The sequence below is a fragment of the Melanostigma gelatinosum genome, assembly GCF_949748355.1.
Source record: "Melanostigma gelatinosum genome assembly, chromosome: 2".
Lineage (NCBI taxonomy): Eukaryota > Metazoa > Chordata > Actinopteri > Perciformes > Zoarcidae > Melanostigma > Melanostigma gelatinosum.
In genome coordinates this window covers 16,534,402-16,559,440 of record NC_136635.1, presented here as the reverse complement: position 1 = coordinate 16,559,440, position 25,039 = coordinate 16,534,402, and the positions used below count along the sequence as shown (strand labels likewise).

Below are 25,039 nucleotides of genomic sequence, written 5' to 3'. Positions count from 1 at the left end.
ATTCACTACGGCTTACAGCATAATTTGCTGTTGTTTTTTTTTGTCCTACCATACTTGTTGCACACGTGATGCACATTCATGGTTTTCTTGTTGAGAGTGTATTAACAACATCACAGTGCTATCTAGTCCAGAGTTTTTGAAAACGTATGATCGTCTGATCACTCACTCGTTTCTTGCCCTGCTGGACATATTCTGAGCAATGTTGCTACGTTCTGACATCTCAGAAGTTACTTTTGTGAATGCAGTGTGATCGTAACTGATATAATTGAGGTGTGGCTGTCAGGATCCAGGATCCCTGTCTGACCCGTTGTGTGTTTCCCCTGATCTTCTCTACTCAGGTGTCCTGTCATTCCCCTGTTTGTTATTGTGTGCCATGTGCTCTGTGTTTGTCCTCTGCCTCGAGACACCTCCCACGGCCACACCCGTGATTGTGCACAGCTGAGGACACTCCAGCCGATCACCTCCTGCGGCCTGACACACCAGACTCAGGGCCCACTAATGATTCCCCTGTCTCTATATAAACTCTGGTCCTGCAGTCTGGGGTTGTCAGGTCGTACCGTCTTTCACCCGCTTCAACCCCGTGGCAGCCTCTGCCCTCCTTGTGTTCTATGGATTACACGCCGCCGCTCTGCCCTCCTGGTGTTCAACGGACTACACACGCCGTCCAGCGGCCAGCCCTCCGGTGTCGAGCCACGGGCCTCACACCGTCGATCTGCCTACTCTGGTGTCGGACCACGGGCTCCACACCTTCCTGTCTTAGTCAGGCTAAATAAAACCTGTTTCCATTAACTTCTGTCTCCTGTGGTCTTGCGTTTGGGTCCTACCTGTGAACTCCCGTGACAGTGGACCTGCAAAAATACAACACATGCTATATAGGGGTGTAACGGTTCATAAAATTCACGGTTCGCTTCGGTGCGATACAGTAGAAAACTACAAATGCCAGAGAAATGTACTTGATTTTAAAATATATTTATTCATTACAACTAACATCATAAAGTTATTCTTTGACTTTGAACAATGATGGAACTATACCTGAGTGGGGTGTCTTCTTAGCAACACATAAGCATAAAAAACTAAAACTGCTCCTTAACGTTATGCAGTATTGTTACTTACATCTTGCTTGCATCTTGTATTGTTACTTCCATCTTGCAAAAGAGATTTTTAATCTCAATGGGACTACCTGGTTAAATAAAGGTTTAAAAAAGGTATCTTTTTGTTTGTTTTTTCAAACTTATTCGGTTCGTCATGCGTACCGAACCGTGAGCCTCGTACCGAATGGTTCAATACGAATACGCGTACCGTTACACCCCTAATGCTATAATATAAGTGTAGTTTATATAAGTGTTATACTTTAATTCTCACTCCTACCCAATTTATTTATTCCATCAGAAACACTGACAGTGCGAATGAGAAGCTGAAAGCTGCGTTTTGCAGCAGTGAAAATATTAGGCTTTATATATAAAATGTTATCACTTTTTCAGCAACAGTTGATTTATTGGTTTTTCCTGGCTTGCTTTCTTTGAATGCAGCTTCTAAATGTCTCTCTTTTGTTTCGTCATTATAACCCAAACAACTGGGCAAAAAAGGAGAAAGGAAATTCTTCACAACAACAGTACAGAACAAAACAAGAATACAATAACCAGGATACAATATGTTCCACATATTGTAGAGCTCTGAGCTGCAGCTAAAGTTTATAATGCTCACATAATAGTCTGATAAAAGCACTAAAAAAACGACATTGAGGAAAAGCAGTAACTCAGAGAATAAACAAAAGCCCTAACTGCACTAACATTGTTCTTCACACAACAGCATCCCTGCTGGCTGGGAATCCTGCCATGTACAACGGCAGATTTCTGGCCAGGGACCTTTGTTGTATGTTATATGTTTCCTATCTATCTCTTCTATCTGCCTCTATCCGAAGGCCAAAATGTCCATTGAATGATTTCAATGTACTCTCTATGTAACCCTATTTAATTATGCATGTGCTTTCAGTCTGACTCCTACGTGCTGAACGACACCCAGCTGTCTACGATACCGCTGGACAAGTTTTCGGTGGAGCGAGAGACGCAGTTCCAGGAGCCTCCTACAGCTGGAGCGGCTCGGCAGGACCAAGGCTAATCGTGTATGAAGGCCAATTCACTCGACACTGTCCACAGTGTCCACTTAGACTCTTCTCTCACTCAGGTTGAAATGAATGTAGTTTTTCCTTTTGTGCAAATATTTTTTTATTGGCAAGTTAAGAAGCTCTAGAGCATCTAGGACTGTATATCGGAGTGTTTTTGGCTTGAGGTCTGGGAGAGCTCTCTTTTGGCGGCCAGGCAGGCCAGTTATTTTTATTTAATTTTTTTTATTTGGTCTTTTGTTAATGTTCTGGTGTTGGGCAGCACACAGAATAGATTCCCCAGAATGTCCTTCTTATACAATGATGAATTTATTTTTAAGTTTATGTATATATATATATATATATATATATATATATATATATATATATATATATATATATATATATATATATATATATATATATATATATATATATATATATATATATATATATATACATATATATATATATACATATATATATATATATATATATATATATATATATATATATATATATATATATTTATCTATCTTTATCACTTATATGTCAAAGGGGTTATAAGTTATTGGTCTCTTACTTTTCTGTGGATGTCAAAGACTCCTGCTGCCTGCTCTCACCTACCAATGATTCCACCTTCTCACAGAAGACCTCAGCCTTCGTCCAGGGATTCGACGTGTTCTGTCTCAGGACTTTGTTTCAGTGATATCAACATTTGTTATGAGTTGTCAACCTTCATACAGGCACTAGACTTGGCTGTTTGAACCTTACGATTCAACAAAAACCTACCTCAGCCGGAATGAATGTCTTGCGGGAAGCTTTTAGGGACTTTACCTTCTCCCGTGCTCACAATTACTTTACATGCGGAGGAACTGATTGGTTTGAAAATGACAAGATCAGGTGCCGCACTACCTCAGATGTCAGGAATCGTCTCTCTTCTTCTTCTTCTTCTTCTTCTTCTTCTTCTTCTTCTTCTTCTTCTTCTTGTCGAAGCAAAACGAACAAAACGAGTGTCCAACATAAAGCACTTCCAAATGCTGATGTTAATGTTCTACCTCAAAATAACAATGTTGTTATTGTTGTTGTTTGTCTGTTTATTGCATAATGAAAAACCCTCTTTTCCCCCTATGTGAAATCCTGGCTTCCCTCTGTTGATGAATATGGTGTTTGTAGATACAATGTCAGTACCTCATGCAAGTCTTTTTTTTTTACATACAAAAGATCATTATCTTATTTTTTCCTTCAGTTAAATGAATAGAGCGTTAGAGATACACTGCATTTCTAATACTTTCAGGACTATTTATTGCTCAACGAGACGTGATACATTATGTTCAATTGGACAAGAGGAAATCAAAATTAGCTATGATTGAATTTTATGGATATTTGTGTGTGCAGACATGTTTTATTGATTGAATGGATTTCATACATATGTGATGTTTGTAAAACACTGAAGAAAATGAAGCACAGTCCTTATCAAAGGATGTTCATCACAAATTGTTCTATTTCACATTACTGTTTGAGCACGAATTAAACAAATGAGTTGTTACATACATAATTAGTGAGCTAAAGAGGTGCTGGTATTGTGAACTTTGGCAAGCTGTTTCTCCATGCTTTTTAATGCCACAGTCAGCAGACAGTTAGCCTAGCTTAGCATAAAAACTGGGAACAGTAGTGTTGATGTTCTCAAAAAGCAAGACTGTGTGTTTCTCAAAATGTTCCTTATTCCTTTGATTTAAATTGGCTGCAGTGTATTTCTAACCTCATTCTGGATATTCTTTGCTACAGTGCTCTCAGTGATTTTGATTTCACGTCACATTATCTGCCTCTTTTTTTAAAACAAAGTAGTAGCCTTTCAGACTTACGGTGCCAAGGAGATATTACAGATGCTGATCATGCTTGACTATTGTTAGTCTCTTCCCAAAACCACAACTGCTGCTCAGCCTTCTCCCTCCTGTCAACCCTGACTAGTTAACGTGCTTCAGGAATATTGATAATGTCGCTGGATGTTGACGACCACAGACAGAGAGCTGGCTGAGGGAGACAGACGTCGTTGGGTGGCTCTGCTATCACAGGGCCTCTCTCTCCGGCTCTCTGCTCTATGTTGTCACAGACTGCACAGGACTTGCTCTGATGCATTATGGTTACCTACCTCAACCCTGTTTTCGGCCTTGATCTCAGGTTTTAATGAAGGAAACATACAGAGTACGAACAATGGAGTAGAGGGATACACCCACATATATAAATGTATATTTTCCAATTGCCGCTAAATGCTGGACACACAGAAAGGGACAGTTCACAAACAATGGAGGGAGAACTTTTTAGGATCTTTATCTCGTGCACTAACGATTAAAACGGTTCAAGTTAGTTTAACTTAGTTTGTAATGGATGTGAACGTGTAGCTTTGGTTATCAGATTTTGTTTTTCATATCACAGCTCATAACTTTATTTTTTTCTCACTGGTGTTTGACTTTATATCCTCTGTTGAAAGTTTATCCATGAATAAGTAAACAGATACGGAAAGTGGGTGGCAGTAACAACTCTAATATGCAAACAACTTATTGATTAGTCTTTCTGGCTCCCCAACCTGAGCGTGAATCGCGGTTACCTGAACTATGCTGCATTCACGTGATGTCGTTCAAAGTGTTTTTATGAGCAGAGTGGGGAAAAACCCCTTGTTGAAATATTAAGTGAAAATTTCTGACAGGTCTGACATCTTCCACTTAGCAAAAACAAGACAGAAGAATCAACAAACTAGAGCTGTTACTTTTTCAAAAAAAAATCTATTTCAAATAAATTTGAACGAGGTTTTACAGTTTACTTTATTCCATCCCTTCGCCACACCAACTTTTCAACTTTTGCCCCGCATTTTGATTGAAATGGATTATTTTAATTTGTAAGTAGCTATACACTACTTGTATGCATCTGGTTTTACACAACAAAACTATGATCTAGATAGTGTGCGTACACGGCTAGCATTGGGGCTAGCATCTTGGGCTAACACGTGAACACTGCGGAAGTCGGAATAACTGCAGATATTCCAGTTTTCCCCATTGTGCTGCCATTGCATGAATGCAGCATAAAGACTGTTGAAAATGTAGGAAATTGGAAAATAGTTTTCAAAACGCATATTTCAATTATTTTGGCTCTATTCACAGTATTGTATCTTCTGATTGTCCACAACATTCCATGTGAGAGTTGTTTCTGTCCCCACAGCAGAGAATCAACTTCCATCTCTGTTAGTTCTGCAAACCTGCATTATACACAGTTTCCTCTATAATCTTATGCCTTTGAAATGTATTTGTTCATGCTTGTTTGCTTGCATATTTTCTCCTTGCATCCATTTCTTGTATTTAATTATACACTTTGGTGTTAATATCATTTTACAATATTGGTACTAATGTGGTGCAGTGACGATCATGTTTACGTGATTAGCCTTTGATAAGTCAAGTTGTCGCTTTGCTGTATAATATCAGAATCTGTGTGATTCAACAGCGCCCTCAAAGCTCTACTCGCTGACTGACTGGTGCTGTAACTCCCATCAGCAGAAGGGACCAGATGATCCCTTCGCTAACACAGTCAGGGAAAAAAGGGGGCCTTTGTCTGATATATTTTGCAGCTTTGGGAAGTGCTATATCACCAAACTCTGCTCCTGTCAGTTAGCCAGCCTCCTTTTTTCTTCCTCCAAGAACCCTGACCTTTGGACAGGGAGAGTGTGTGCTCAGGGACTCGCTGATCCTCTTAAATGTGCATCAGCAGGCCGTACTTGTACTCGTACGTATCTTTGAATTCTGCTTTGTGCCCAGTTCAGACACATTTGCTGTCAGGGATGCCTTCTTTGTTGGCCATTTATGTAAACAAGAGAAAGTGTCGGCAGGATGATGAATATTTAACATTGTGTCCCATGCTTGGCCACTCTGCTAGAAACATCACACAAGGGGCAATTTCCCAGAAAATTGTTCAACAGCTTTTTTCATGTCCTAAAGTGATGAAAACAAGGATGTAGAGATTATGCATTAACATGAGGTTACAACTTCAGTGGGAAAATAATCTGTGACCACTTCAGGGAAATCACATTCACAAGGAAACAAGGAAAGATTTAGAGTAAAAGCCTCTAAATCCTTCACAAATCTGCCTGTATTACCTGAGAGGTGATCGACTTCTAAGGTAATGTGACTCACTATAGAAATCTGACAACTAAAAACCTTGTGTAGTTCTGTTCATTCTAATGCTGAAACAATTATTCAATCAATTGGTAGAAAAATCTATTTAAGTCGTACATTTAAGTCATTTTTCAAGCACAAATGCCCCAAATTCCCCATTTCAAACATCTAAATTGTGAGAATTTGTTTCTAATTCTAATAGATTTCTACATCAATGGTGATGGTAAACTGAATATTTTCGGGATTTTAGACAAAACAAACGTTTCAAACAACTTATGTTGAGCTTTAGAAAATCTATTTTTTTTTTCTGACATTTTATAGACCAAACTAATAATCGATTAACTGAGAAAATAATAGGCTGAGTCACTGATAGCAAATGTAAATAAGCATTGGTTGCAGCTGTAATCCATTTATTCTCCTCAGATTCTTACAAAGAAGGCGTCCTGGACTGGGCATGTGTAGGATTTATTTTACATTGCCAGTAGATGGTTCTAACTGTTAAGACTACATATATGTCTGTGCAGTTCTCTGTCTTATGCATTAACGGAACAAAGGTGACCAGAAAAAGGTCTGAAGGACAAGATTGGTCAGGCTAGATTGACATTGTCTCTGTGTATGGATGTAAGTACAATGCTGTAACCCAACGGTTGATCTCAATGGGGAGGATGTTTTTGGGTAACCTGGAATATTCTCACTCTGGTTTCTCCCAAAAATCCAAAGCCAGATGCTCCTAGCCTCTGCCTGAAATACCCTCACATTATGTGGGGTTGATCGTTGTGGCACAAATGATCATTCGATATGATTGAATTGATCACATTTCGAATGCATTTATCTCCAGGGTGTTCTGCTCTGTGACCCCGATGACTGTACATGTCAAATAACGCTGGTTTTCCAAGTGATCTTGTCAAATGGTGATTTGTGATTTAATGTAAATGTACTTTAATGCTTGAGATCAGTATTATATTTTATATACCTCTGTTAAGAAAGCAGACTGAATCTGATGTGTTCAAAGGTAGTAGGCAGAGAGAAACCTACAGTAGATCTGCATGAGAAACAAAAAGCTAACCCTATTTAAGCTGAAATGAAAAGTGTTAGTTGATCCTTATTGGACTTGTGATGATAGCACTGTGATATTTGGCCAAATATGGCAAAATAATGTTGTGATCTCAATATGGTCCCGTCTCACATTGTCGGTCAATCTGTTTTAATGGTGTATTATTGATGATAATAGGCTGAGTGACCTTTTTCCCATTGACAAATCTGTCTTGCCCTCGCTGATGCCTGATGATCACCTCATCCTCATCCTGTTCCCACCAGTCATCCTCACATGAGTGACTCGGGGTGAGGTCCTGTCAGTCCTGTTACCTTTTAAAAGTGACAAGTTGCTTTCATTTTCCTTCACACACCATCTTTTCCTGAGGAGAATATTTGTTCTGTATTGAGGTCGCCAACGTGCTCCAAAGCCGTTCGGTCATGCGTAATTTGGCCACTAAAATAAGAAAAAGGCTCCTGAGTAGATTACCGGTATCCTGATCGACCCCCCCCCCCCCCCCCCCCCCCCACACACACACACACACACACACACACACACACCTGTCCTGTGACGTTAGCATCAAACATAAAAAGTCAATAACAGCTTGTCAGTGAAAACATCATCGTTTAAGCAAACATGCATTGTAAAATCTTTCTGCATAGAGCACCACATTTACATTTCACTCTTACAGCACTGCAGTCAGGAGTATTCAGTCTTGAAGGGAAAATGATGCCAATATATTGTTGCCATATGAAAGCATGTAGGCGTAATAATATTTGACCTGCTCTTGCCCAATGTTGCTGGCTTTCATCAGGAATTTCACTCATGCATGAAACAGGAACTGATGTGAGATTATGTTTTCATCGTTTAAGCTGACAGTTGAACGTTGTTTAATTGGCCAAGCTAAGGACTGAATCTTTCCACCATCTCCAGTTTGTAGGAGGTGATTAAAAATGTGGTACAAGGATGTGTAGATGTTTTTTTGTAAATCTACAGCTGCCGACTTCAAACCAATGATCAGCTAAAACACAAATGCAGAAATCTCCAATGTGAAATCACCAAAACTTTAACTCTAACTTTGGCTGGAAAGTGTGTCTTCTTGTAGGATCCTGTTACTCATAGTAAGTCTTTTCAGGAAGGGCTTTTATTTACTTTTCTGTTCCTGAGACACATTTACTTGATTTTACACTGAAAGAATCACAGTCTTCTTTTCCAGTAGAATATGTGAACCGCAACAAAGGGCAAGAGAAGGGAACGACTGTAAGCCATTTTATTCTCAGTAGAGTTGCTTTTACTGGTTCTACAGTTCATTCAAAACAAGTAAAACTTATATTTTATCAATGCAGTTTCATTATCATTTTAAAATCCTACAGGGTTCAAATGTTGTGCCAACCTGAAACCAAAAACCATATGCATTATCAGCTGTGTAGACTACTTGTTAATGACAAAACAAGCCTCATTAGTATCGTGTTACCTGCGTTTGATTCGCTGATCGACCAGTTGGATGGAACAAAGGGAGCACAAATCTGTACAGCAAGCCCATGATCACACATCCGCCTGTCAGTCACTGTGTCTGTCTGTCTGTCTGTTAGGTCTAACTGCTGAGGTCACTGCCTCTGTATGCTGTTACTGTTGCTCCCACAGTTTAATTCAGGTTAACATATATCTCAGAGTATTGTCAGGGATCACTGCTGTATGTTTCCACAAAGTTGTGTTTTTACACTCTCCAGAACAAGGTTGAAGTTTTAATATCTGTATACATATCCACATATACAGTGTGTACTGTATGTGTGTATGTCGTGTGTAAAAAGGCAAAATAGACCATTTTTGTGGTTTGTATTGTTTAGGGTTCATTGTACAAAACTCAAGAAAAACAATAACAGTGATAATAAACTAGCTCTAGAAATAATAAATCCAGAGACTGTCTTTATTGTGTGCGTGTGTGTGTGTGTGTTTTCCTGGGACTTTAGCTTGGTGGATAAAGAAGCGTTATTTCCAGCACAGATGTGTTTGCTTGCTTCCTGCAGCCCGCTGAGATGCAGCAGATCAATCTGATGCAGGCTTCTCTGCTCCCGACTTTGCCGTCCTGTTTCTTCTGTTCAGCACATTAACTCGCGGCCTGCTGGACATACAATGAGTATTGAGCTTGAAGCCCAGAGCTTCCGGTCGATGAAGGTCGGTGCCTGACTTCTAATCACTGTGAACCCCAATGCATGATTGAACTTCAAGACAAAGAGGGAGTCCAATATGGATCAACCTCTTCTTTCTGGTTTCTCTCATTTGGGAGAGGCATTTCAGGATAATTCCAGTTTATTTTTGTCATTTTGGCCATCATTCCTTTTGGTAATGACCTGGGGATACAGCAACATCACCATAAAGAAGTTGAGTGAACAATGAAACATGAGCAGTCAGATGATTATACAGGGTTTAAACAAACCTACAGGTTGGACAAACTTAATAGGAAGAGTAAATGAAGGTTAATGGTAAAATTATTTGACAAAACAATCTCACCATAAAGTCAATTTAGTAGCTGTTCTGGAGCTTCGGATCAGATCACAGCGTCCTTCAGATGTGGAAATTTATATATTATATATATTTATTGATTTAAGTAACAGAGTGCTCTGTTACTTAAATCAATAAAAACAATAGCCAATGCTACGAATCCTAAGCAACTCCCAAGAATGTAAACAACAGATTATAAAACAGCTTCTTGTAATATGTCACTGGGTTTACTGTGTTATTCTCGACAGAGTTCAGTGCTGCATGTTAAAGTTTTCTCTCCTTTCCAACATTGCAACTGTAGCTGCTGTGCAACATTGACCATGTTGGTATATGCACATGCTGTGATGTGTAAATATGTGCATTTGAGTGGGATGAGAGGTGTGTGGACGATTGCAGTGGCAGAGGGAAGGTGTTTGTGATCATTACAGATTTCTTTTTTTTGTGGTTTTAACAAAGAGACAACAGCAGCTCCCCTTTCTTTCCCACTCACAGACACACAAAACAGTGCAGGCTGGCCGTGTAAAGCAGTGAAACTCTATCCCTGGCTGGACCACCTCAACCGGGCCCCGGCTCCTCCTGACCCCACAGCATAGTGCGTTGAGAAGGGACCTCAGTTTCCCAGAGAGAGCACAGAGGAGGAGAAGGGGGGCTGCAGCTGTCTTCTGACTTCTCACACTGCACGCCTTTTAGCGGCTCAAAGGGAGTAGCTCAGGGAGGGAGGCCAAAGGTCACACCAGCCAACTTTCATGACCGCCTACCTTTCTGTTTCTTTTTTTACTGTTTCCAGATTTCCCAGCCGTAACACACTTCCCAGGTGACATCTCTGCTCTCACGTCGCAAATAATCAAAACAGTCTTGTCAGCTCCCGTTTTCTTTTTGAAGCGCTATCCTCTGTGTGTGTAGGTGTTTGTGTGACTATTATATATGTACAGTGTGTGGGCAGTCTTTTCCAAAGTGTAAAATTGCACACTGACAAATAAAAGTTAACAAATACAAAAAAAGTAAATTTAAGTTAGTCAAAATCAACTTGAAATTATAATTAATTAACTTATAATCTTGTTAGTTTTATCAAACGTATTTTAAACATAGTTTATGGTCTGAATTACTTTTAGCAATAGCTGTTCATGTATTTACATTTGACAATTCAGGCCATAGTTGCTGGCGATGTTGGACTTCGTTGATCATCTTTAGTTCTCTATTACAACATGACAAAGGATTCCTAAAGTATCCACTCAGTGTTTTCTGCCCCCAGTGGTCAATACAGGTGTCATTTTAAATACTTTGAGAAATTAATATCCACGAGTCTTCAACAGGTGCAATCAACCAGGTCTAAAATTAAACCTGCATTAACACACTTTTGTCTAATGCAAAGCACTGATTATCATGCCTATTAGAGGCAGAGTAAGGGCAGGTCTTCCTGCACATGTGCAGAATGTATCGGGCAGCTGGAATCGGTTGCTGACAGTCTCAACCAACTCCTGAGGGAAATATTTGTCTCGTTAACAGTTAAATGCTCCACTGTGTTCACCACATATAACTGTCACGTTTGAGGGGCAGATCAGAGACTCAGGCGCAGACAGACACTGGAGACGAGGTGGAAGGCAAGGTGCTTTACCTTGACCCAAACAGACATACACAGGAACTCAAAACGACTCCAACAGGGACCGAGCAACAATCCAAAAATGGGAAAAAGCAAAGTCACAAACCATAGAGACAACACAAGGGAAAACTCAGGAGACAATACACAGGGAGGAATGAGGGGTTAGCACTGGAAACACGATGAGCACACGGGGAGGAACAAAGCCAGAACATGAAGCACCAGGGGAAGAACAAAAACAATCTGACAACCAGAACAGGGAAAGCAGGGGAGTATATGTGTGTGGGGTGATTAGTAGATTCCAGGCAGGTGAGTTGAATGAGTGCAGTGTGGGGTTGGCAGAGGGAAAAGCCAGGGGCAGGTGATTGGGAACAGGTGAAGTGAATGAGAACAATCAGGAGAAACACACACACACAGACACAAGAACGGTGAGAGTGAAACGAAACGGAAAGGTTGTCCACTGTAGGAATCTAAACAATTAGCTGAGAGTTGCTGGAATTCTCTGTAGAGCTGAGGGAAACACCAACTTCTTGTCATAATTCTCTGTGGGTTTGTCACTGTGAGCTTTTACATTACAAAATGAGAGAGTTTATAAAACGGGTAGCTCAAATCAAGCAATCTGATTGGTTCATAGCGGTGGTATGGGGTTAGAACCACTTGTGTGACGGCGTGGTGGAAAAATACAATATCATTTCTGCCACTCCTCTCTTCCCTGTGGCTCCGGTTTAAAATGGAGTGTCATGTGGTGGAGGGTGACTGATGGAGAATGTGGGCATTAACATGCTGAGGCCACAGGAGACGTGGCACTGAAAGCATTAATGGAGTGACTGTTTCTGAAAAAAAGGAGGGCTGATGTGATTGCAATGGGTGCCAGGGGAATCGTTCTGCAGGAGCCGACCATGCGCGCTGCATAGCTGTCCCTATAACACATTTATATGTGTTTGAGAGATAAATTGGTTGGCCCTTTAAATGGCAGAGTGTACGCCTCACACTCGCATGCAGAGATATGCAGTCATCATCTATGACACAGCCCTCCCACCCATCAAGTATCTCTTCATTTGTCACTCAAGCGCCACCGGTTAACACGAACAACGCGCCCTCAAGAAAGAAATAGGGGGGGGGGGGGTTGTAGAGTGCGGGGGAAGGAGGAGCGGCAGAGAGATGCATCCTCTGTGCGCACGACGGCAGTGATGTCTGGAGCAGGACAAAGAAAGGATGGAGGGTGGGACAAAGGGAGCGAGGGATGGAGATGTTGAGTTGCTTTGAGGAAAGAGAGGATTGAAGGATCCTTGAGGTAGCAACAAAGGGCAAAAGGTGTGAGGATGAAAAAACAAAAAGGCGGGGGGGGGGATATGGTGCATGCTGCTTTGAAGTTACAAAAAAACACATTTGCTCACCTCTAGTGGTATCTAGCCATGCAGATACATGCATAGAGATTTCTGCTGAGGTGAATGGAATTTCATTTGTGGTGCTCGCAGGACTTATCGTGTTATTTTCATTTCCCCTGGCAGCATTTTCAACATTGCAGCACCATTAATTGTGGGATATTCCCTCAAGAAAGTCTGCTGAATTGCAGTCTCAATGAAAGTGTGCATTAATGGCTCAAAGAGGCCACGAGAGGGCCCTCAGGCACTTTGTGATTTCACATCGGGACGGCTCTAAACATTCTGTCAACAGTTTAGTGAAAGATGTCTCAAAGCAGCATCCATGAAAAAATTATCTGTGACCAGTTGGTTTTTAATTCAATGTCACAACTACTATTGGATTGCCATGCAATTTGGTTCAGACATTCATGATCTTTAGAGGATGAATTGTAAAAACTTTGGGTCAAAATATACCAATATTGTTGGTCTGTCACCAAATACATGGAAAACTACATGTCCATCAGCCTCAGCGGTTTGTTTTTAGAGCTAATTTGCAAATGGTACATACTGAGGTGGAGGCAGATTAAAGAGGTCAAATAAAAGCCTAATTGCATGAATGGCTAGATACCACAAGTTCAGAGGAAAAATATGTGATTTTCTTTTGTGAAAAAGGAAAGGATGGTGGAAGGTGAGGCAGAGCTTCACACTCACTCCAACAGTTTTTCTTCCTTTCCTTCATGGTCTACACTTTATCTTGCTGCTTGTTGCCCCAGGCCTGTCCCTCTCTATTACCCCCAACCCTCACCTATCTCTAATCCATACTCAGGAGGAAAACCACTGGGGAATTGTGGTCTGCAAACAGGGCTTTGTCGCAACAAGAGGGTCAGGGCTTTGTTACAACACCTGTACTTGGCCTTGAGGAAGCGTTGTTTCATAGCAAGTGAAATTTAAAAAATATGGTACTCATTGTCTCTTTGATTGACTCAAACATTTTACGTATTGATTTTTCAGGGTTTAATCACGCTGCTTTGTGCCAAGGTCGGCATCCTGTTTCATTGCCCTGAACAGAGTACAGTTGTTGCAGGCATGAGGGAAACAGCTAATGCAGCAATATATTCTTATCCATCAATGAAGGAAACAGGGTAGAGTGGACCCCGCCTGCACCCCCACCCCATCCTGTGCTGTCTTTCTCTCCCTTTCTCTCCCCTCCTCTCTCTATCTGTTTAATCACACAGAGCCATATGGATGCACAGTGTGTTGTATTAATTAGACCCCAGGGCGTGGCCACACACCGGGGACTGGAGTGACTTAGCAGTTGCTATGATGAGAGCGGAAATCTACCTCCCTGCAGAAACTGGGAGGATGTAGATACAGAAGGTGAGCTGAAGATGGGTCACAGGCAGCAACATATTTCTATAGTACTACAGCGCTGCTACAATGGAGACATGTGTTTGTATAAAGCAACAGATCTGGCCTCAGATCAGCTGGTGTTGTTGTGCTGGTTGTGGCTGACTATCAGAGCGGAAAGTCTCACAAGGGAGGAATGAAACTTGTATTTAACTGAATGTAAAGCGATTCAAGGTAGTCAGGAGGAATATCCTTTGGATGAAAATCAAGTTGATAAACTGAATATGTAGATTGATCAATTAGGAACGTTAACCACATTTAGTCCAAATCAAATTGTTTCAATCTTACAGGTGTATGTTTTCCAACTAAATTGAATATATCACAGCCAATGAAATGAATCTCAATGCAAATATTCTATTTGTATTGTGTTATTTGTCTCTCTGGCTACAAGATTGGACAATTGTATTGGTTGTGAAACATGTTTTTGAAAGCTGCTGTTTCAATCATGAATTACACATGCACCTCTCTGAAAGATAAATAGTCAATAATCAGTAGCACTTTCTTCATAACTTCCTAGAAAGAAACCTAAATGCAAGTTCTTGGAAAGACTTATCGGCGAATTCCTTTCCAGGAATCCTTCTGTAAAAATTAGGAGAAAATTGAGAAAGCATTTAATTTGAACAATTTCTGTTAATTATGATTAACTTACATTTGCCAAAGTAATTGCAATTTAATCACTGCAAAGCAGGTCAGATAAAGAGAGGAAAACACTTTCTGTGCAGTCATCACTCGTCACAGTCAAGCATGCACAGGTTTTGCAACAAACCAAGAGTCTAAGGAAAGAGGCTGTACAGACCTGAATGCATTACCCAATGCATTTTTTTGTGGAGTGTTGTTAAAATGTAACATCATGATTGTGTGAGGAATTCTATTTGTCATCAACATTCACATTTAGCAAAGCTGACACCTTTGTGTAAACAAAGCCAGAGCACTGGGAACTTTTCCTTTCCATCAGGTTGCACAAATAAACAGACGACAGGTGTTTTCACCCACATTTACCTGATCTGCCTTTACTACTGAATGCATGTTCTTCTATAGGTACATCAAGTGTTACAATAATGATGAACACATAAACAGCTCCTGAAGTATAGAGATTTTTGTTTGTTTCATGAGAATGAGAGTTCAGTTTATTACTCTATGAATTTAAGATTGTACTTTGCAGATTATATACACCTGACTGCCTGAGCCGCTGAAGGGTTATGGAGCGCAGCCATTGCAAATGAGGCGAAGGTTTTGTGTGCGTGTGTGTGTGTGTGTGTGTGTGTGTGTGTGTGTGTGTGTGTGTGTGTGTGTGTGTGGTTGTGTGAGTGGGTGTGCGTGCGTGTGTGTGATACAGAGAGAGAAAGAATGAGAGAAAGAGAGAGTTTAAAACAGAGAACAAGAGAAAGAAAAGATGCCTGACAGTCCAGTAATTGTGTCCAAATGTGTCTTAAACACAGCCAGGAAGTGATTTAAATGGTGTGTATTTTTTAGCTATGTCTCCTCCTGTCCTTAGAGCCACAATAGCATATTTTTTGGGCACATCCAACTCTGCTAATCCCCGAAGCTCTACTGAGTGTTTTAGCGTCTTTCAGTTTGTTTTGGTTTCACTGTTTTTATTCGCTCCCTCCGCTCTCATCAACAGCTTTTCCAGACAAAGCAGGTAACAGTTTTCACCCCCAAAAAATAGCTCTAAAAACCCATTGAATGCTACCTGCAGACAGACACAGGTATCAACTAGCTGGTGAACATAGAGAGATATTTCCCTCAGGAGTTGGTGGAGACCAAAACAGAGCTAAAAGAGTGTGAATACTGGACATATATTTATCATGTGGCCTAAAATACAACTTTAAATGAATGATAATGATGCTCTGCAACTGCTGGATGTGCAGTTAGGCAACTGATTGCCAACAATATCAACTATACATCAAACACATTTTTGTGTAAAAATATTGTACATTTTTCTTCACATTTCTCTCACCGCTTTAGTTACTTAGCGTATTTTACATTCAAAACCTATTATCTCATTATGGAATAAGATGTATTTATATAGTTTAAACTTCCCAAAGGTGTAAAGTTAAAATATGAGCAAAGGAGTTCAATCTTGACCTTTGGGAAGATTTAATTATCCATCTTTGGGAAAACTAAGGTCAAAGGTCCACTTACTCGTTTCCGGTTGTAGTTAGAAGCTCTGAATGAAGACCATTCGATATGTTCGAAAGCTCCAAAAGCTAATAAGTACACTAATGTTCAATGCTCTGATATTCTTCTCCTCAGACTGCGGTCACTATAATCCTCTCAAAGTTACCCTCCATTATTCTCCTGCCCTCTCAGGAGTCCCGAGAGAATTCATCTACTTTGCGGAATCCTGTGAAACAAACATCCAACATACAGATCCTTAATCCTCTGTCAGACATGGCCACATACATTACATTTGTATTTAAAAATGTTTCACCTGTATTTCACAGTAGAGTCAATTGAGCAAATGGTGAAAGTGTACTCCATTAATATAAATTCCTATTTCTCACATCTACTTGTAAGGTATCTGTTGTTGAAGCAAGGTGTAGTATCAGATCTCACATTTTTTTAACCCTCTCCGGTTGAGGCTCAGCCCTAAAGCTAAAGAAGATTTATTTATTTAATTAATGTATACAAGGTCTTTGATTGAAGCTTTAGGACCGCAAACATAGAAATATGAAGCTGCTGAGCTTGTTTTATTGACAACAGAAACATAAAAATGGGGACTGGCCTGCGGTTCCACTTTAATCCTATTGTTGTACTCCGTGATTGGATCATGCGGAATGATTGCATTGCTTTCAAATTGCATCATCACCTGCAGGAGTTCGGATAGTCCGCCTAATGTATGGACCGACCTCTGGGCTGAAACACAGGGCCAATTTACAAATGTCATGTGATGAAGAGTCGAGAGGGTGGAGAGATGGGTGGATTGTGGGGTCATAGGTGGAGGTCACCATGGTTGCTGGTTTGTCTTATGAAATCAGTGGGCTTGTGTGGCGGCGAGGTGAAGGTCAGGGTGGTCACTGTTGCTACCCTCACCCACCTCCACCATGTTCCTCTGGTCCTTCTTAACCATTGACAGCTCACTCAATAACCATTACCGGTACTCTCACCGGACATGAAGTGGGTGGAGCCCGCTGGGCTGCTAATCACACGATCAATAGGTGACCATGAAATACCAGAGGGATCTATTAGTATAAAGAGTGTAACACTAACTGAATCACAGCTCATGATGATATGAAGAGAGTACAATACTAACAAGCACTACTATAGGCTTATGTGCCTACTTTAATGTTATTTCTATACAAAACTTTATAATTGTATTTTTGCCTAAAAATATTTGTTTTGTCTCCATCTTGTTATGAATCTTTGCACCTGACTGGCCTTTCGTCCCGTCTTTGCAGACAATACAGGGACTCTTTACGATGGCCTTTTCCTTTGTTGTGCCTAAATGCACAGTGCCATTGGTCTGCATGCTTGGTAATGTATGGATGATGAAACACACACACACTCACACGCACACACAATGTGGAAACACCAAGATCATCTCAGTCCACAGGAAAGAAAATCAGTGCCACCTGACGGGCATTTGTAGTCACTGCAGCAAGGGTTCACCTCAAATCTTCCACATGATGTAACCTACACTTTTTTCATATTATTTCGAAGTTTTACAAAAGGTACATATAAATAATGAAAACAAAACGAATGAAAGGAGCAACATTATCATTCATTTGTAGTTCAGGGTTATTCAAATGTTCACTCTCTTTTCACTCCTGAGGGAAATCTGTCTCTTCAACTGCTAAATGCTTCATTCTGCTCACCCAGCTAGTCGCTAACTGTATTAGCTGAGCAGATACTATCGTGTACTGTGCGTGTGTGTGTGCGTGCGTGCGTGCGTGTGCGTATGAACCCCAGAGGAAGTGAACCAGCAAGTTGTCTGAACAGTGATTGACTGTCTTGACGAGTATTGCTGACGAGGGTGCAGTTTACCATGTCAATACAAACAGACCTGTATCTCACTGACTAGATGGACACACACACACACACACACACACACACATACAGGGCGCAGTTGAAACCATAGATTGTATATGGTTGCAACAACCATAAACCATCACAGACAATCAGTCATCCAATGCTGCATATTGCTGTGTACAGTAAACCAAGTAGCAACAGGACTGACACACTCTTTCTCTTTGCAGTACATAATGTATTTGTCAAAATACCCCTCCAGCTTCTTCTTCAGCAGTTTGCAGTGTCTCACTGAGCTTTGAGTGGATCAGTTGTACGTGTCCAGATGCTCCTGCATCCAATCAATATCTGGGGATTTGTCAACACCCCTCGGGGAAAATGCTCGGCGTCCCCCCTGCCCCCATTCTGCATCCGCTGACTGAACCTCCTATACCTGTAACCTGTAGACGGCTCTTCAGAGCTGCAACATAAACCGCCCCTGTGTTGTTATTGGTTTGGTGCTAATGTGGTTTAGAGCAATACTGTAACATTGGTTTGGTCCGCCACAGCAGTGATTTTCTGATGGTGGCATTTTCTAAGACTTCAGCATCAGAGATTTGAATTCAGGGTTCGTCATCGTATGGTATGACCCTATTGCATTTGATGTTAAGCAGCTGCTGATGTTTTATATTTCATTCAAATGTGAAGTGATGGAAACTGAGGATAAAATGACAATATACCCTTTTTTAGTTCTCTTTATTTCCTGTTCCTAAACCAAACACTAGCTCTAGCAAGAGCAGCAGAGTGCCAACCGTGGGACCACCAGCCGACGTCTGACTTCCATTGCTCCTAAAGTACTATTATTATGGTTAGGATGGCCTCGGAGCGACGCTAACGCCGTTACCGCTGTTTTGGTTAAGCATACTTACAGTACCTTACAGCTGTCTGTGTGTATGTGTGTGTGTGTGCGTGTGTGTGTGTGTGTGTGTGTGTGTGTGTGTGTGTTTAGGCGGGGTCTTTCAAAAATGTGGATTGATTTTCAATCATGAGTATTATGAACATATTGAGTTGTGCTACAAAGAGCAATTGTCCCTCCCCTCACATCAGTTACAATCATACAGAAGTCCTCCACCTTTATTCAAATCAATTACCCTTGAATAATTCATGACGCATAACACTGGCAGAACTGTTCATATGGAGATAGAAATTGAACGCTTCCTCACTCGACTGTTAATTCTCAGCATGCATAATTGCATATGCTTCTACAGCGCAGAACAGAGAGCAGGTCCTGCATCCACATTCAAATGCCAGAATCAATTTTATTTTCTACCAAAATGTTGAATAAATAAAGTAATTTGTACAAATAATGTGACAGCAAACTGTACAGGTAATTATTGTGTTCTCATTTAGCACAATGTTAAAATGTATTTGCCGTCAGACAATTTAAGAAGAGATGAATTCATCTCTGGAGGACTGTGTGTCATCATCTCGATGGATGCTCACCCTTCCACTGCTTCCCTTCATCTTCTGCTGCTTCTGGTTTCTCTGTCCCTCTCTCTCCTTGTCAGCCAATGCAAATTATGGAAAGACGTGGACAGTTTTGGTGAAATTTAATTGGACGTACTGGAGAGGTGAGTTTGCTGTCCGCTGATTTAGATCACATCACTGTTCCTCTGGGCTGGGCACAGTTGGATACCTACGATATCACACAGTCCTCCAGCCTCCCAGCTTTATATGAGAAATATGATGATGTTTGCCACCCCTGTAGTGTTTTTCAAATTAGCATTTCAATAGCCGAAGGTGCCACATGTAGTTTCCGGAGAGATAATGCCTGTCAAGCACATGGCAATAACGCTGATTGGGATGTCTTTCCTCTTCTGGCTTTTTGCTCAGGTTCTGAATGAAGACACTTAACTGCCAATGTCAATTCCACGGCTGGAGACACATCCAGGGACTATATGCTGCTGCTCAGTATGCATGAGCAATCATAATTATAGTCTTCAATTAGTCTCTATTTCTTCAGGTCGAGCTGAGCATTGATTTGAATATACTTAAAGAATGAAACAAGTGTGTCTCTCTCACTCTCTCTCTCTCTCTCTCTCTCTCTCTCTGTGTTTTTATTAGAGCTCCACTATCTTCTTTCAGGTGATCTCTGAGATTATTGTTTCATCCCTCTCTCCTCAACACCCCCATCAGTGACTGTCTCCTAGAAATTAATTTATACATCAAAACTTTGTTTTACCTTTGGGAAATGCTGCCAGGTTGATGTTCAGTGGCAATGTTTATTTTGTTCCCTCTTTTCACCACGTGCATGTTGGAAGGTTTTTGAATCCCGAGGCCTGTGTGTGGACATGTTGGGTCAACAAAAACAATTTGGTCACGGGAAGTTAAAGATGTTGGTTTTGGAGTAACTTTAAAAAAAAGTAAATATGCCCCGTCTCGTGCTTCAAGTCACTGTTGATTTTTTTCCTAAACGTCTCAGGGTATGGACGTACGGCATGCATGCCAATTCGGATTAGGCCAATTGTCGTCCTTGGTATTGCTGCTTGCAGCATTGACGGAGCACGTATACTGTTTGATTGTATGATTGCTTTGCCCTTGGTAATCTCTACAAACTAATGTTGCGTTCTCATGTGGAATCTGTGGGCAACGGGACAAGATTTTGGCATCGGAAGCGTTCTGGTTTCGGTTTGTTGTCCAAGTAGTGTTGACCAATCATGTTCGAGCAGTCTTTGGTTGATTGTAGATAAATAGTGTGAGGAGAGAGCACAACATTGAAGGAGCAGAGGGAGGCGTGACTGTCACGTTGTTATTGTCTGTAGAAGGTCTGCTGAAGGTCAATGCATGGCTGAGCAACAGATCTCGTCTCCCCTTCTCTCCCCTTTCTCTCCCTTTCTCTCCCCTTCTCTCCCCTCCCCCACTTCAGAGTAATGTCGTTCAGTCTCATGCGTCTCTGCCGACAGAGACTGGCTGTCCCCTCCTGACTTCCATCAGATGGCTCAGGCTGCTGCCTATGAACAGTACACCGCTCAAATCAATTCACCTTCTGCCCTTCATCTGAACCACTCAGGCTCTAATCAAAGAAGAGGAGGAGCCTCGTCGTCAAGCACTGCACAGAGTCTGGTATAGTTTACGAGGTGTTCAGACCCCCAAGTGCTATTTATCAAATACAAATATTGGAGATTTTTGTTTGACTTCTCAGAATATGAAACACAAATGTATTGCCGTCTCTTTTAATGAGGTATCAGGGATATTCTTCAATGTATGCTGCTTTAATGGCGCGCCGGGGACCAATTACACTGTCACTGTCACTGTCACAGCCCATCATTCACTCATCTTTTTTCTGTCACATCAAATTCACTCTACTCTCAGAGGATCTTGATAAAAATGGCTATCAGTGTCAATTTACAAGCTCATTCTTTTTAAAACAAGATTTTCTCAGCCCAAAAACTGATGAAACATTTATTCTCCAATATTACATAAATATGTATGTACTTGAATATATGTGTGTGTGTGTGTGTGTGTGTGTGTGTGTGTGTGTGTGTGTGTGTGTAGGTGTGTGTGTGTGTGTGTGTGTGTGTGTGTGTGTGTGTAGGTGTGTGTGTGTGTGTGTGTGTGTGTGTGTGTGTGTAGGTGTGTGTGTGTGTGTGTGTGTATAGTGTAAAGAAATCTTTATTCCTGATGGTATCTTTAAGGCCAGCAATGGTCATGCTATCAGTCTCAAAGGTAATAAAGCAGGTTCTTACAAACTGTGGCCTCTGACAATTGGAAATCCATCATGATTAATTGATCAATACGGTCCAGGGAATATGACCTTGTAGTCGAATCAATTGGCCTCGGCCACGGACTGACAATAATTGACCAAACTAATTTTGGCCCCTTCGACTGCAGAGTTGTATAACCCCGTTAGAATCAATTAGAACAATTAAAAGCCAACAAAACAAAAATGCCAATAAGCCATACAGATTAATTATGGTCTCATTTTCCATAGCTGTCTGTAATGGCAGGGCAGTCAGGATCCTCGTTAAGTAGTCGCGGTACTTGATTACCTGCTGCAACGAGCACCTGGATGGATCCGGTGGCTCTGTGAGAATCACTTTCTTTGATTTCTCCAGTGCATTCAACACCATCCAACCAGTGCTGCTGAGTGAGAAGCTGCAGGTGGTGGGGGTGGTGGGGGTGGTGGGGGTGAACGCATCCACCGTCTCCTGGATCACTGACTACCTCACGGGCAGACCACAGTTTGTCCGACTGGGCCGTGTGCTGTCTGATACGGTGGTCAGTGATGTTGGAGCCCCACAGGGAACTGTTCTGTCTCCCTTCCTGTTCACCTTGTACACCACTGACTTCCAGTACAACTCGGGGTCATGCCATCTGCAGAAGTTCTCTGATGACTCTGCAGTGGTCGGGTGTATAAGGGACGGACGGGAGGAGGAGTACAGGGCAGTAGTGGAGGACTTTGTGGAGCGGGCCGGTAGAAATCACCTGCGTCTGAACGTGGCCAAGACCAGAGAGAAGGTGGTCGACTTCAGGAGGAAGACGACGGCTCCACAACCGCTGAGAGTTCTGGGAGAGGATGTGGACATGGTGGAGGAGTACAAGTACCTGGGTGTCTCCATCGACAGCAGACTGAACTGGAAGACCAACATCAACGCTGTGTACAAGAAGGGGATGAGTCGACTCTTTTTCTTGAGGAAACTTCGATCCTTCAACGTGTGCAGCAAGATGTTGGAGATGTTCTACCGGTCTGTTGTGGCCAGTGCACTGTACTTCGCCGTAGTCTGCTGGGGAGCAGCATTGGAGCCGGAGACACCAACAGACTTAACAAACTAGTTAAGAAGGCCGGCTCCATCATTGGCTGCAAACAAGACAATCTGGAAGAGGTGGTGGAGAGGAGGACACTGAAGAAACCATTATCCATATTGGATAACCCGGACCACCCTCTCCATCACCTCCTGCAGGGACAGCGGAGCACTTTCTCCAACAGACTGATCCAGCTCCGCTGTCACAGATTCAGAAAAACATTCCTGCCCTCTGCCATTAGACTTTATAATAAAACACCTCAGGCCAGATCGTCGTCCTTCACATGACTACAACGCGACAGGCTGTTGCTTGTTGTTGGTGATCCTGGCTCTACTGTCCAGGTTGTTTAGTTTACTAGTTGCTAATTTTATTGAATTAATACCACGATATTCATGGTATATACTGTGCATTCTATTTCTATTCTAGCTTATTTTGTATTAATCTATTCCTTCAATTCAATATCTGCTCTGGTATTTTATTGTACTGTAGATATTGTGCATTCCGTATGTTATATTTTATTTTACTCTGTAAATTGCTGCTGCTACAAACGAATTTCCCCCTGAGGATAAATAAAGTTTACATCTATCTGTCTTTCTATCTATCTATCTATTACCTGACACTGATGATGGGCCTGACGATGGGCCGATTCATCCAAGAAGAAAATAGAAAGGAAAGGAAGTATATTGAATCATTTGAGTATATTGAATCATTTGAGTTGTAAACAGTGCATAGTTAAGTGGCTTATTGATAAAATTAAGCATTTGATTTTGTTTTTTTGAGAGCCTTTGGCCTCGAAGCCATTTGATCAAAAAGACAAAGTTATCTGATGATGGGGAGATCTGCTTCAATGAAAAGAGAGTTCAGACGTAGAAAAACGAGACTACGAGGCTCAAGGGCAGTGGCAGTGTGAGGGGGTGAATGAAGGAGATAAAAGGAGATAAAAGGAGAGAATGGAGGTCAGAGAGATCAGAGTGAGTGAGAATAAGAGGCTGCGGATGGTTGAGGCCGATGTCTACGCTGCATTCAGGTCAGACTTGTGGCTACATGGCTGCAGGGCGCTTAATCAGTTCTTATAGTGTGTGGCTGATCCACAGGCACGAGGACACAATGAAAAGCTTTGAAAGTAATCTTCAAGATAATAGACTCTTGCACTGTCCCGAGGTGGATCAATGTCGGGCTGGACCTGGGAGGCCAAAGAAGAGACATTTTCCTTCTTCGTCTGCTAGAGATGGGGCCAGTTGAGTCTTAACCTCGTCCATTACCAAGACGAAGGCAGGGCAGCACAGTCCAGTCCAAAGGCTTCAATCTCTGTCTCCATGATGTTACTGCAAGTCTACTTCATCCTCTCGCTCTCTCTCTCTCTCTCTCTCTCTCTCTCTCTCTCTCTCTCTCTCGCTCTCTCTATTGCACGCTATGTCTCTCTGTTGCATGGCAAGGATGGATGGAAAGTATCTGAAAGAGGGTCACTTACTCTGTTATGAGAGTTCATTATCTTACACACTGAGAGAGGACGGGACACAGCGAAGTGTTCACTGGGGGGATTCCCGTCCACGGTGGGGAATTATTCCAAGCACTGAAAGAGGGGCAGGAGGGATGCTGGTCCAAAAAATACAGGTCAAGAGTGTCAGACACAAAACACAACACAGCATTCATAGCAGGCAGACACCGCCACAATGCCAGAGTGGGAAAAGAAGTGTACTTTATTGTACCAGCAACTGTTCCACTGTTATGGAAATGCACGTTTAAAAAGGTGAATTGTAGGTTTTGTGTCGCCACTGGTGAAGCTTTGTTGTCCTCCCTGACAGACACTTAAACTAAGCAGGAGCAAAGCTGATCGCTCCCTGTGTGTGTGTGTGAGTGTGTGTGTGTGTGTGTGTGAGTGTGTGTGTGTGTGTGTGTGTGTGTGTGTGTGTGTATGTGTGTGTCGGTGAATGTGCACAGACTGCTGTTTGTCCCCTATCGGTATGCTGCCAATTGTCAGACTGGAAGCTGGCTCTTTCAAATCAGCAACAAAAGGCTCTTTCCCAAATGTTCGCTCTCTGCAGATACACTGCTTCCCTCTTGAATGAAGCAAAGCCAGTAGTGCAAAGACAAAGCGTGAATAAAACTGGGGGGGGGGGG

General features: G+C 41.8%; 1 protein-coding gene across 1 annotated transcript in view; it reads left to right on the top strand.

The window, feature by feature from the left end:
• The window catches only part of igdcc3 (immunoglobulin superfamily, DCC subclass, member 3), a gene marked incomplete at its 3' end in the record, with an annotated part of 57,657 nt that extends 55,539 nt beyond the window's left edge, over positions 1–2,118 (top strand). Inside the window, exon 14 of the mRNA XM_079285128.1 lies at positions 1,993–2,118. Within this exon, the coding sequence (XP_079141254.1) occupies positions 1,993–2,118 (126 nt within the window). The remainder of the gene's footprint in view (positions 1–1,992) is intronic.
• Between the last annotated feature and the right edge of the window lie 22,921 nt (positions 2,119–25,039).